At 39.1% G+C, this 12,144-nt stretch overlaps 1 protein-coding gene across 2 annotated transcripts; it reads left to right on the plus strand.

Annotated features, from left to right (window-relative positions):
• The first annotated feature begins 336 nt into the window (after positions 1 to 336).
• Positions 337 to 11,638, plus strand: mylk4a (myosin light chain kinase family, member 4a). Of its 2 annotated transcripts, XM_008334289.2 has the most exons (15): positions 337 to 2,059; positions 4,220 to 4,357; positions 4,525 to 4,618; positions 4,957 to 5,377; positions 5,779 to 6,074; positions 6,868 to 6,973; positions 7,452 to 7,545; positions 7,750 to 7,859; positions 8,393 to 8,534; positions 8,624 to 8,694; positions 8,790 to 8,918; positions 9,242 to 9,394; positions 9,483 to 9,561; positions 9,647 to 9,695; positions 9,838 to 11,638. In XM_008334289.2, the coding sequence occupies exons 1-14, from the start codon at positions 1,526 to 1,528 to the stop codon at positions 9,692 to 9,694; spliced, it is 2,415 nt and encodes an 804-aa protein (XP_008332511.1). In that variant the 5' UTR covers positions 337 to 1,525; the 3' UTR covers position 9,695; positions 9,838 to 11,638. The 2 variants fall into 2 exon arrangements, with proteins under 2 accessions (XP_008332511.1, XP_008332513.1); XM_008334291.2 differs by lacking the exon at positions 4,220 to 4,357 and having other exon boundaries at positions 338 to 2,059.
• Positions 11,639 to 12,144: the final 506 nt, after the last annotated feature.

The raw sequence follows: 12,144 nt of genomic DNA on the forward strand, positions 1-12,144 counted from the left end.
AGCATCACATGCTGTCCTGATCAAGGCTGGTGTGCATTTGTGAAATGAAATAGACATGGATTATGGTCATGTTTAAAATGTTTAGCTTGGGTCTGAGCACTGAGGGACAGAAACTGACCACTAACAACTAACAACACATGGTGGAACACAGCATTGTCAAAGGTTTGTTTTCAAGATTGCCTTTGGAGTTTACTTCATAACATGACTATAATATACATCTTTAAAAAACATTTAAATGTATTTATATTGTTTAAAATTAATATCAAAGTGTGCTGATTGTTAAAGGTGAGCTATTTTGAAGGGTTAGATTCAGTATATATATATATATATATATATATATATAGCCCAGAAACCCTTTGCAGTTATCCAGTTGTTGTTGCTGGGTGTTCACCAGTTCAGTCCACCTCTTTATCTCTACAGCAATCAGAGCTGCGTCCTAAAGTAATCAGTGTGAGGACAAACTTGCGCCTGTTCAATGCTGGCGCCTCAATACTTAAAATTGCCCCGAAACCCCCCTGCTCTTTTAAAGGAGGTTATTATTATACGTCTTTGTCAGAGAGTAAGCATCACATAAATCATTTGTGTCACCTATCTCTGTTTTCAGCAGAACTGCTGAACATCTTAGGTAACCACAGGCTTCCCCACATTAAATCTGACACTGGCCGGGAGTCACAGGCTTTCAAGGGATAAGGGGGGCATTTGCATTGCAGCATGTTTCCCATTCACAAATGTACACAAAAGAAACCCCACACAGTTGTCCCAAATAATCAGTGGACCAGTTCTCCTGGTTGTCCCAGTGCAGTACGGCACTCTTCAGGTTGTCATCAGAGCTTCTATTCTGAGTTTAACTTAACATCACACATTCACCTGGGAACTTTATCTTTACCCCTCTCTCTCTCACACACATGTGACGTCCACTCAAAAATGTCCCCTGGACATGTCCACCTGTTGCAGAGACATAACATTGTTTGACAGGAATAAAAAAACCTTTTAAAAAAGGGAGTGCGTCTCACTGGAAGACACATGTTGGACAAGTGACAAAATACAGTGTTCAGTGAGCATTCCGTCGACCAACATGCAAGTGACGGTAGTGGGCTTAACACCTAAAGGATCTCAAATGTCTCATTGCCAAAGCATTGCCAAGCCCCCTCCCCTAACACTTGACCCCTGCTGACGTAGGCTGTCCATTTACATTTAGGGACACCAGCACTCTACAGCCTTGATACCATTTGTACTAGGGAGAGAAACAGACGTCAGGGCCAAGTCTGAGAGACAGAGTTTTGTGAAGTAGAAGATTTATTACTCGATGCTTTCCAGAGCTCATTTGCTTTTCAGACTTTTCAGACTTTTTGGAGTGCATTTTCTGCAGACCTCTGCATTTGAAAACTATTTACACAGCAGTGTGGAGCACTGAGAGGTAGAGCTGGCTGCGATTGTTGAGCAAGAATTTTCGTCTTTGCCACAGACGTCCCTTGTGAGATTTCTGTCTGAGCTTGGTGTCCTAAGGTGATTTTTTTTTTAACCAATGGAAACCACGGGTGACATCATATCAAACACAATGGGTGACGACAAGAGTGCGACCTTCGATCTCATCCAAAATCGGATTGAGTCACTGAGCACCAAGATGGACAAGCTGATCCACATCCAGGAGAAGGTCCTGAACCGACTGGATGGGATGTCCCACGAGATTGGCGACATTGAAAAGGATATGGAGAATCTAAAGGTTGACAAGAAAGAGATCCCTTTAACTCCCAAGGTTATGAACCACACTCATATGATGGGGCGAGAAGTGAAGCAGATTTGTCAGGAGATGAGCAGCGTCATGTCTGCAGTCAACCAGCGCTCCGAGCAGCAGGCTCAGAAGCTGGAAGGGATGGAAAAGCTGGTCCTCGGCATGCAGCAGGTGATCGGCTTCATTGGGGAGACTGTGAAGAGTTCAAAGATTATGGAGCTGATACTCAAAGGTCCCACAGCCCGGAAAATCTCCAAACCAAAAGACAGTACGGTAAAGCAAGCTAACAAGAAAAAAACATCCATAGATACAACAACAAAGAAACAGGTGAGACCAGGAGATGGGAATGCATCACTGTGTTTGGTTTTGAAATATCATTATCCTTTTCTTTCCTGAATTATGAGTTTAATATAAGGCTTAAAATCCAGGAAAATGCATGATACATTTTGAATAAATGCATTTTAGGATTTACGGTTTGCACTGGTCAGTCAGGGCATCCAATGCTGCTGCAGCCCATCCATCACTGTGGACGTTTAGTTTGACTCCTGTTATGGATATAACCGTACCATAAATTCTGCCACGCTGACTTCGATTTCTTACATCTTGCTCAGATCTTGTTATTCTTGGCAGAACATGTGAAAGTAATCGTAGCACGAGGCCTGAGCAACCAGACGTCCTGATGCCAATGAATGTGACTTGGCCTGTGTACTGAAACGTCCAGTTAATGAGCAGGCGTGAAGAGTAGTGTCTGGGCCTTGGTTTGTGTATGGTTTGACAAATGCTAATTGAAGGGATGTGATTGAAGAACACACATCATGTGTCGGGTCATTTAATGCACAATGAACATGTCAGTTGTAGGCTGTGCTATATGAAGTCGTGACTTTACTTGCACTTGTCGGTTCTCGGTTTGTGCTGAAAGCAATATGACCACCTTGGCATGGTTGACTGTGGGACCCCCCGACAGGGCACGAGAGGGCCAATGTGAGGCCAGTGGTGAAATCTGAGTGGCCCAGTTTAAAAATGCTGTTTTTGGACAGGGAGCTTCTACAGTGTTTGTGGTCTAAAATTTAACCCCTTCCGCCCGGCAAGAGTTAGGTGTCAACGAATTGTGTTGAGTCAGTGTATCTCCCTTTCTGACTCACACAACTGGTACCTCTGTTCATACAGTTCTTGTCCCGCGTCTGTCCAAGTTTATTTTGTGCAATTTATTGAGCACTATTTTTAAGCTACCGTGCCTATGCAATTTGATAGTATGCCAACATATTACGTTTAATTAGGATCCCTGCAGAGAAAAACATTCAAATGTCTCTGTTTACAGAGAGGTCAGAAGAGTAAACATGTAAAATGCATTTGCATAAATTAAGTCCATATTTAACCCAAATGTATTTTTTTTTTAGTTTTACTGCTTTGCTAATGCTGTATTGTTTTGTATTAAAAACAACAACCCTAAAGAAAAAAGTCATCTGCTAAATTCAAATGTGATGAATTGCAATTGATTATCTAATAACATGGAGGGTCATTACTGTGTATAAAGGTCATTCATTTCTGCTTGACATCAGAGGTTTGTGTTGCAGTTCACACTCTTATCCTCTGAGTGCTTGGAGAGTCATATGTCCTTTCCTCTGTGGCCTTCAACCAAATGGAAAGTCTACCTGGGAGATGTCGCTGACGCACTGTGGCGTGTACATTTCCCCCTCACTCTTTGTGTTTAGTCTCTAAACTCGAAATACAATTTTGAGCATAAATGTAATTTGTTCACCTGCCTGCCGCTCTGATGGCGTGTCAAATTTCGAGGAATTTCTGTTGTCGTCAGAGCACTTGTCAGGTGGTTACTCTGTCTTACGCCACCTTCTGAGGTGTGACATTTCTGACTGTTACTGTGGCCTCTCTGACCTTTCCCTCCCCTGATTGAGAAGGGAAACCTGCTCCTAGTATATAATATAATCTGCGGTTCTGCGATGTTTACTTCACAACAACATGCACTCAACAGACATGGTACAAAACTGTTTTTTTTTTGTTCCGTGCTGACCTGAACAGAAAGTGTTAAGTGTGTTTCCTTCACTGGGAAATGTGAACAACAGCCCTGGGTCACTGGTAATATTTTCCACCCGGGGTCAACATTGCATTCCATCCCTGAGTTGGACAAGTGATAAGCTATAAATTCACTGCTCTGCTGATGTCTGTCCCTATGCCGTGAATAATCAAAGACATGTCTTACATGTCAATCTGTGCATGGAGTCGCAGGTGTTTGCTACACCTCTTAAAAAAATAAAATATATAACTTTATATTCATCTTTTATTCATTGGGAAATAACTGAATCAGCTTTCTTTTTTTTTTTCATTTTAATTTTAATATTGTCCCTAACTTTTGCAGATGTCTTCTTGTCAGTGTTGCCATCATTTCATCTCATTACCATCTTACTTTCATTCCATTTGTTGTACACTGTCATAACCCTACTAAGCCTTGTCATCTTGTCTTTTTACTAGAAAACTACCTCTAATAAAACAAGTAAAGGCAGTCAACAGGTAACCTCTGCATGCGAGCCCAGTTCCTCGCAGCCCTCACACAGGATTCAGCTCCATGGACCAAAGCATTTCCTCGCTTCACGCAAATTTGGACGCTTTGTACGTTGCTCGTGTTTACACATTAACACTTTTTTTGAGTAATTTTTCACTAAAATAGTGGTTTTTGTCCTCATCTTGTGCTTCATGTGCAGCTTTAATTTATTTTTAATTGCTATAAGGAAAATATGAAATGACCTGCAATAACATGTTACACCTGCATTTTACAGACAAAAGACCATAAAGGTAAAGATGGGGCCGAAAAACCTCCTTTGAGCCCCAAAAGTCAAAAAGCCCAGAAGAGGATGAAGCCTCCAGAGGCAGGTGCTGAGACTGACACTCTTTACTGTTTCTGGAAAATACTCTGTCCAAAAGAATAACTGCTCTGTTACGACTTTTGAGAGAGGAACGTCATGCTATGCTACAGCAAAAATCTATTATAAGTAGCGCTCATATTAGCACATTAGTGTGACAAAGGTCAGAAATGTAGAGTAAAGTATTTGGCAACTTCACACAAGTACTGCTGTTCCTCACAACCTCTCACAATGTTTATATTCAGACGGAAATACTGACAGGAATTAATCTTTATCATCTTGTGTAAGACTGAAAAATCTCCACAAAAAAAGGTGGGAGTAAAATTGTGTTTCCGTCACTTTCCACAGATAACATCTCCATAAAGAAGCAGGTGTTGATACTTCAAGAAGTTCATAAACTCAACAAGGAAAACAAGGAGAAACCCGGTCAGCAGTTCACACCTGAGTGTCTGGATTTAGAGGCAGGGGTTTCACCTACAGACCAACCAGCTAATGACTCCCCGTGCAACTTGGTGGATTTCCTGCGTGAAGATTCCCAGGTGGCTGAGAACCATGTCGTTGTTGAGAAGGTGGGAGAAACAGCTTCTGAGGTAGAGTCTGCGGTCACACAGAAGGAATCAAAAGTTGAAATTGAAGTTGCTGAGATGGAGGAGGATGAGGAGAAGAAGACTAAAGTCCCAGAGGAGAAAGCTGAGGAGGAATCTTCTCCTGTGGAAGACTCAGAGCTACCTGCTGCCCATGACAGCGTGGACGAGCAAACTGCAGCACGGTATGTCAGGATGCAGTATTACAGTATTTATAGAAATGAAACACATTTTTTATAATATATAATAATATATGTAGCAGTGTTGGAAGGTGGTAAACTTAGAAACTTACTTTCAAAAGGACGTGCCCTTTTATTAAGGAGTATATGGCTTGGCTTTTCTATTGATAACACTTGAAGATTCATACTGCCTGTAGTATAAACGTTTGTGTATTTCCACAATCAAGATTTGTGGCTTTGTTTACATTAAAGATGGTATATATATATATTTTAATTATCTTAAAAAAAATATTTTCACTTCACAAAAAGTACTATATGCAAAGTATGCTCTATTCAGAGTGATGACATCTTGGATATTTTAAATCATACTCTAATCCAAACTAACATTTCTATCTTCTTCGTTTCAGGCCTGACACCAGTGCAGCTGGGGGAGAACAGATAGTCCAGATCAGCAGCACAGTCACCAAGTCCTTTAAGACCGAGGAACACTTCGTGGTAGGGGATCACACAGGAAGCCAGCAGGAGGCAATGGAGAAGGGACAAGGAGAAGACAACATGGGGGAAAAACAGAAGCTGGAGAACTGTGTGTTCAGTGAAAGTGCAGTTGAGATGCAGTTTAAACTCGAACCGAGTGTGGACGGTGAGGGGAAGGACAATGAGACCGAAGGAGAGAAGGACGACATCGCTGCGCACTTTTACATTGGTGAGTGGTCGTCTGTGTAGAATATTTAAATGATAGTAGCCACAGTCCAAAACATACGCCCTTCTCTCCCCTGCAGGTGGTGCTGTACAGGCAATTATAATGTCAATGCTAAAAGGGCTAGCAGAATATCATTACCTTATAATATAAGGTAATGATATTGTGATATTTTATAGCATGGAAAATGTACCTTAATGCATGTAATATCTGTAATGTACTATAGTGCAGAGATCACGGGAATATACAGTGTTGTAACAAAACTCAAAATGTACCTCCTTTACATTTAGTAATACTTTCAGCAAAAGCCTAAAAACAGGCAGTATTCTCAAATACTGTACATGCCTTAGTCTCTAAAATAATAAAAGAGTTAGATGCAGGATTCACAGACTGTACAGTGGTATACTGTATATAGTACTGCATGGATATACCACAGTTGCAGTAGCAAAACAGTTCTGTTAGATTTTCCCCAAAATCTAATGCTGCTACAGTTTACACAACGTTAATCAAATATTTCAACACATCGATGGTTTTTCCATCTCATGCTATTAATAAGTTGCCAGAGAACATTGGTTAGAATGTTGCCGAGCACACAGTTCCTGCTCTGGGATATCAAGGCAACGACTGTGTTTATCATAGCACGTTAGTACACTATGTGCTAACTTGATTATGGCAGCCATGTCCACTTCCATTCATGACAGCGTAGCCAATCAACAATGACGCTCCAGTGTTCTCACATTCCTGCAATCCCATTAAAACAGATTCTATCTATTCTCTGGTCCCTCATGCCTTTCTCCAGACACCACTCCTCCTGCAGCAGCTCCTTTTGATCACCGCATCGTGTCGACCAAACCTAATCAGATCAGCAACTTCTACACCATCAACTGGCAGGAAATCCTCGGCGGGTGAGTACTGTACACGTGTGAGAAGTCGGACCCAAATAATAATAAAAAAAACAACCCATCACAGGTCGTGACTGGTTGATCGGTCTTAGATCCGAGGGAGTGAGAGTTTAAATTCCCACAAAGCCTGGTTGCATAACCACCTCCCCCTCAACTCCTCATCACTTCTCTTCTCTGGTTCATAACTTCAGAGTCACAGCAGTTATTTTTACTTGAGAAATGGATGGTATGTGAAACCATATCCCCCATGCCAGCTGCTGGGTAATCACTAAGTGTTAATCTGGGTCTTCAAAGAGGAGACGGCCTCAAGCTCAGATATAATGAAAAAACAGATTAGGCATTCCCCAGTTTGAAAGCAGGATCATTTTTGAATCGTCACAGGAAAACTCACAAAACACTGTGTTTCTGTTCTTTTTTTTTTGAGTCATTTGCAACATGTTGGATTTTTAATGCATTTTTTTTCTATTTCTTTTTTTTCAAGGGGGCGATTTGGCCAGGTGCATAAATGTGTTGAAAACTCATCCGGTCTCACTTTGGCAGTCAAGGTCATCAAAGCCAGGAGTCAGAAAGAAAAGGTAACGAATGAGCCTATTTTAAATATCTAAAGTAAAAAGAATAGCACGAGACACTGCAGGGACACATATGGAAGTTTTACTCTACATTTAGCAGAGAAGTCAAAGGAATAGGAAAGAAATGTTTGACTTGCAGACAACAGCTGACACTTGACTGTGTTTGTTCACAATTGTGTTTGTTTGTCTGTCTGTCTGTGGTTCTGGTAGGAGGTAGTGAAGAACGAGATCCATGTCATGAATAATCTGGACCATGCCAATCTGATCCAGCTCTACGCTGCATATGAGTCAAGGAATGACATCATCCTTGTACTTGAATAGTAAGAGGCCCCTCGCTTTTTTTATTGCTCTTTTTTTTTTTACACACACGTATTATACTATTATTAGCTCTTTAATTAACGTTAGTATTTATTATTAAGGCCCAAATGGATTTCTTATGTTTTATATAATACAATATAAAATAGAATTCACTATTAATCATTGCATGAAACGCTAACAAAAGGCTACCTAGAGCACATAAAAGCCTACTCTGTGGGCAATTCGTTTTTGAATTTATACAGTACATTTGAAGTAACAAAATACAACAAAATGTACAGTAGAGATAATCTGTGAAGAAAAACAAATGGAAAAGTAAATAAAAGGAATATTAGAGTTTTGTAAAAACAAGACAAAAAATAAAATACTTATGTAAAGCACAAAATATTTTAGTCAAGATTCTGAAATACCTCATAACATTTTCCAAGTACCCTTATAATTTGTTGCAAAATTTGTTGCAAAATATTTCCAAATATCCAAAGGTTTAACAAAGGTTAAAACCCATGGTGTTTATAGCTGCATTTGTGGTTGTGTTTAGCGTGAGTGGTGGCGAACTGTTTGACAGAATCATAGATGAAAACTACACTCTGATGGAGCTGGACGCTGTGACCTTCATCAGACAGATCTGTGAAGGACTGCAACACATGCACAAAATGTACATTCTACACCTTGACCTAAAGGTAACCACATTACTTGTAGTTTTAGATATCTTAGTAATTGATTATTTTGAAGGAATTGTAAAAAAAAAAAATTCTCTTAAAAATTTCAGCCAGAAAATATCCTTTGTGTGAGCAGAGTGACGAATAAGATCAAAATCATTGACTTTGGTCTCGCAAGAGTGTGAGTAGTGTTTATATTTGATTTGAACTTGTTGCTTCTATTTGATGCACAACAATGCAAATTGTCATTGATATAACATTTCTTACACACCACAGATATAAACCCAGGGAGAAGCTTCGAGTGAATTTTGGTACTCCGGAGTTTCTTGCTCCAGAGGTCATCAACTACGATTTTGTATCGTTCAATACAGACATGTGGAGCCTCGGGGTCATCACCTACATGCTGTAAGTCATTGTTTAAAAAGAAAAACAAAGAATATAGCAACCTTTTCTCCCCTGCAGGAGATGCTATTAATACACAATGTTGGTTAAGTTTGATCTTGTCGGTTGCTTGATATTTTTGTACATGAAAAAACAATTCTGGTAACATAGTGTGCCAGTCTACTTGTAAATACTTCATACTGCAAAGTGAAAATGCATGTTTATACACAAAAAACCCCCCCAAAAAACTAAACCCACACACATCACCATGTGTTTAGTGGACTATGACACTACATGAGAACCAGGTGTTTGACCACTGTCAGTGATGGCATGTCCTTTGTCTTCAGTTTGAGTGGACTCAGCCCTTTTCTGGGTGACGATGACAACGAGACCCTGAATAACATCTTGGCTTGTCAGTGGAACTTTGAGGAACAAGAATTCGCAGATACATCAGATCAAGCCAAAGATTTCATCTCTAGGTTCCTCATTGTAAATAAAAGGTATCTGCTCTTAAAAAAAAATGACACCCAAGTCTGTTATAATTTTCATTTTATCAAGTCTCTACGTTATTTATTTTTCCTTTATCAGTTGGAGGATGAGTGCAGCCGAAGCCCTGAGGCATCCTTGGCTGTCTGACACAGCGCTCCACCGTAGCCTTCACACAAAGGTAGAGATTACGCACTTGTTATTAAAGGCAAATTATATATAATTTAACTGACTTGTAATTATTGCGCTCTCTTCCCGACTTACAGAAAATCATGTGCAGGTCACGACAATCATCAGCTGTGCCTGAAAGCTGAGGTTGGTCTGTTTAATTGTTTTTGTCTCCCTTTTCCCCCCTGTTTAAATAATTACCCCATTCACAGAACTATTTAAAACGACCACAAGGGGGAGGCATGGTATCATTTTTTCAACTGCCCTTTCAACATTTGCCTGTTTTTAGGGCTCTGCATTGATGTGACAGCTCCAGCTGTGGCCACTCGGACCAACCCTGTCCACGTGTGTTACCTACATATCTGTCAGTGCCCTCTACTGTCTTCTGTTAATGCATCTGAAACATTAAATCAGCCTGCGCACAATTACCGAATGGACATCCTAGTCGACAGAGCAGATTAAGCTTCTTGCACACATTACGTTCTTGTACATTATATTAGGGGGCATTTTGGTGACTATAACAGGGCAGTTTTCTTTAGTGATCTTTTTAAATGTCGAATCCTTCAGACCACAGTTTGTGTTTTCATTGACGTTTTTAAGGTGTTAGAAACAGTGGCTGTTATAGTTATTTAGTCTCTGCTTATGTTTTACAAAGGGCAGTTTTAAATATTTCACGGGCATTTTATATGATGTAGTCAATAGAATAATAAATATAATATAAATCAAAACAATGATTGGCAGTGATATGATAGTAGACAGTGGCTGTTTAAAGTTTTTTGGGTTGTTTAAAAAATATAAAAATATTTAATATTTTATTTATTCAGGCAGAAATTCAATATTAAATATATTATGTATGTTGTCATAATTCAATAATTTTCACCATTTTGTTGTTTTGTTTTAGAAGCCACTTATGCCAACAGAGGCCGCTGTTAGATCACGGTTGTTTCACATTAGCCCGCAGTAGACAAATTAAATACCTTGTGTGTTGATATAACCATAGGCTGCCCTTTGTTTTCCTTCATACTTGAACAGGAACCGTGAGGTGAGAGACATTGTCGCCACAACACGTAGCTTCACCACTAGGTGAGGCCAAATCCCCCAGTGTAACTGTAACTTCTCTCTTCACTTTACTGTGTTTTAGATGGCAAAAACTATATTATAAGACTATGTTTGTTTATAAAGCTTAAGTATGTGTGAAAACGCAATATATGATACACTCACTTAATTTATAACTAAATATTGTAATTTCAGTCCTATTTTGCTGCTCTTTTCATGACCTGCTGATGCTGTAGATTAAAAAATTCATTTTAGAAACAGACCTCAATTACTTTAAGATAAAGCTACACAACTGCTTTTTGATACATTTATTTTTTCACGCTTTTTTAAACATAATATTATTATCAAACTCTAAATTAAAATTCACACGTCATCATATATTGTTGAGACAATGTATTGTACCTAAGTACAGAATGTAGTGTGTGTGATTGTTGTCTAAGAGCTGTAGAATGTGCACTTTATACTGTTATTTATTTAAACTCTATATCATACCAAACGCTACAGTAGTTTTCCTGGAAAGGCATGTGTGGTCAAATCTGCCCATGTCTTCTGTTTTTCTGTCCTTTATACTGGTATTTTTAAAGAAAATACATTTCACCAACACATGTTATGTCTTATTAGCTAGCTGCTTCATTTTATTTCTCCGCTGCATGCTGTTAGGTGTTTGCATCACCAGTTGTTAAAAGCTTAAACCGAAGGGAAACGAAGTAGAACTTTATAAAATTTTTGTTCTTTTTATCGTACTGTGTGCTTGAGCTGCCACACCACTGGAGCCCGGTCTGGCTGCGTGTCCACACCACTGTAGATGCTTTTTTCCCACACTACAAAAGTATCGTCGAAATACCTTCTGTGAAGGATCACTGAATACACAATCTACCTAATGTTGCCTATGTGCATTTACTGTTGTTGGAGGATTAGAACTACCTTTTATGTGTTGGTTTGAATGTTGTCAAACACTGAATGTGTTAAGTTGAATTCAGCATGTGTGTGTGTGAAGTGTCTATACCTCAATTAAACAGGAACTGTGTCAACAATCTGTGCCTGCTACTGTTATTGTCTAAATTTTCCGAATGGGCGAAAATTCACTTAGCTCACATCCCCTACTCCTGAAAAATAATTTTTAAAACATTAAACATTGTTGGAAACTGAAGCCTAGTTTTTGAGTCATTTTAAATGATAGAGAGTGTAATTTTGGAGTAGAGAACTATTAATAAATAGTATAAATCACTACTCTTCAAATAAAAGTTGATTATAATATTTTTTAAAAGTAAGCAACAAGGCATTCATTACAAATTGTTTCCAAACTGTTATAATATAAATACAAAATTGATTCTATTGAAATTCAAATCAGACTGTAAAAGCCAAATTAATTGACACTTATCTAAATTTTCTATTTTATAAATATTTGTAAAAAAATGAAAAACAAAAGCTACACAGGTCTTTAGAAGCCTTTTCCACAGACAAACCCTCACTCAGTGAGCCCTCCGACGACCAAGGTCACAGAAATGAAAAAGGAAGATGTACGACAGTGAGGAAAGGA

The sequence above is a fragment of the Cynoglossus semilaevis genome, chromosome 20 (genome assembly GCF_000523025.1).
Source record: "Cynoglossus semilaevis isolate Cse_v1.0 chromosome 20, Cse_v1.0, whole genome shotgun sequence".
Lineage (NCBI taxonomy): Eukaryota > Metazoa > Chordata > Actinopteri > Pleuronectiformes > Cynoglossidae > Cynoglossus > Cynoglossus semilaevis.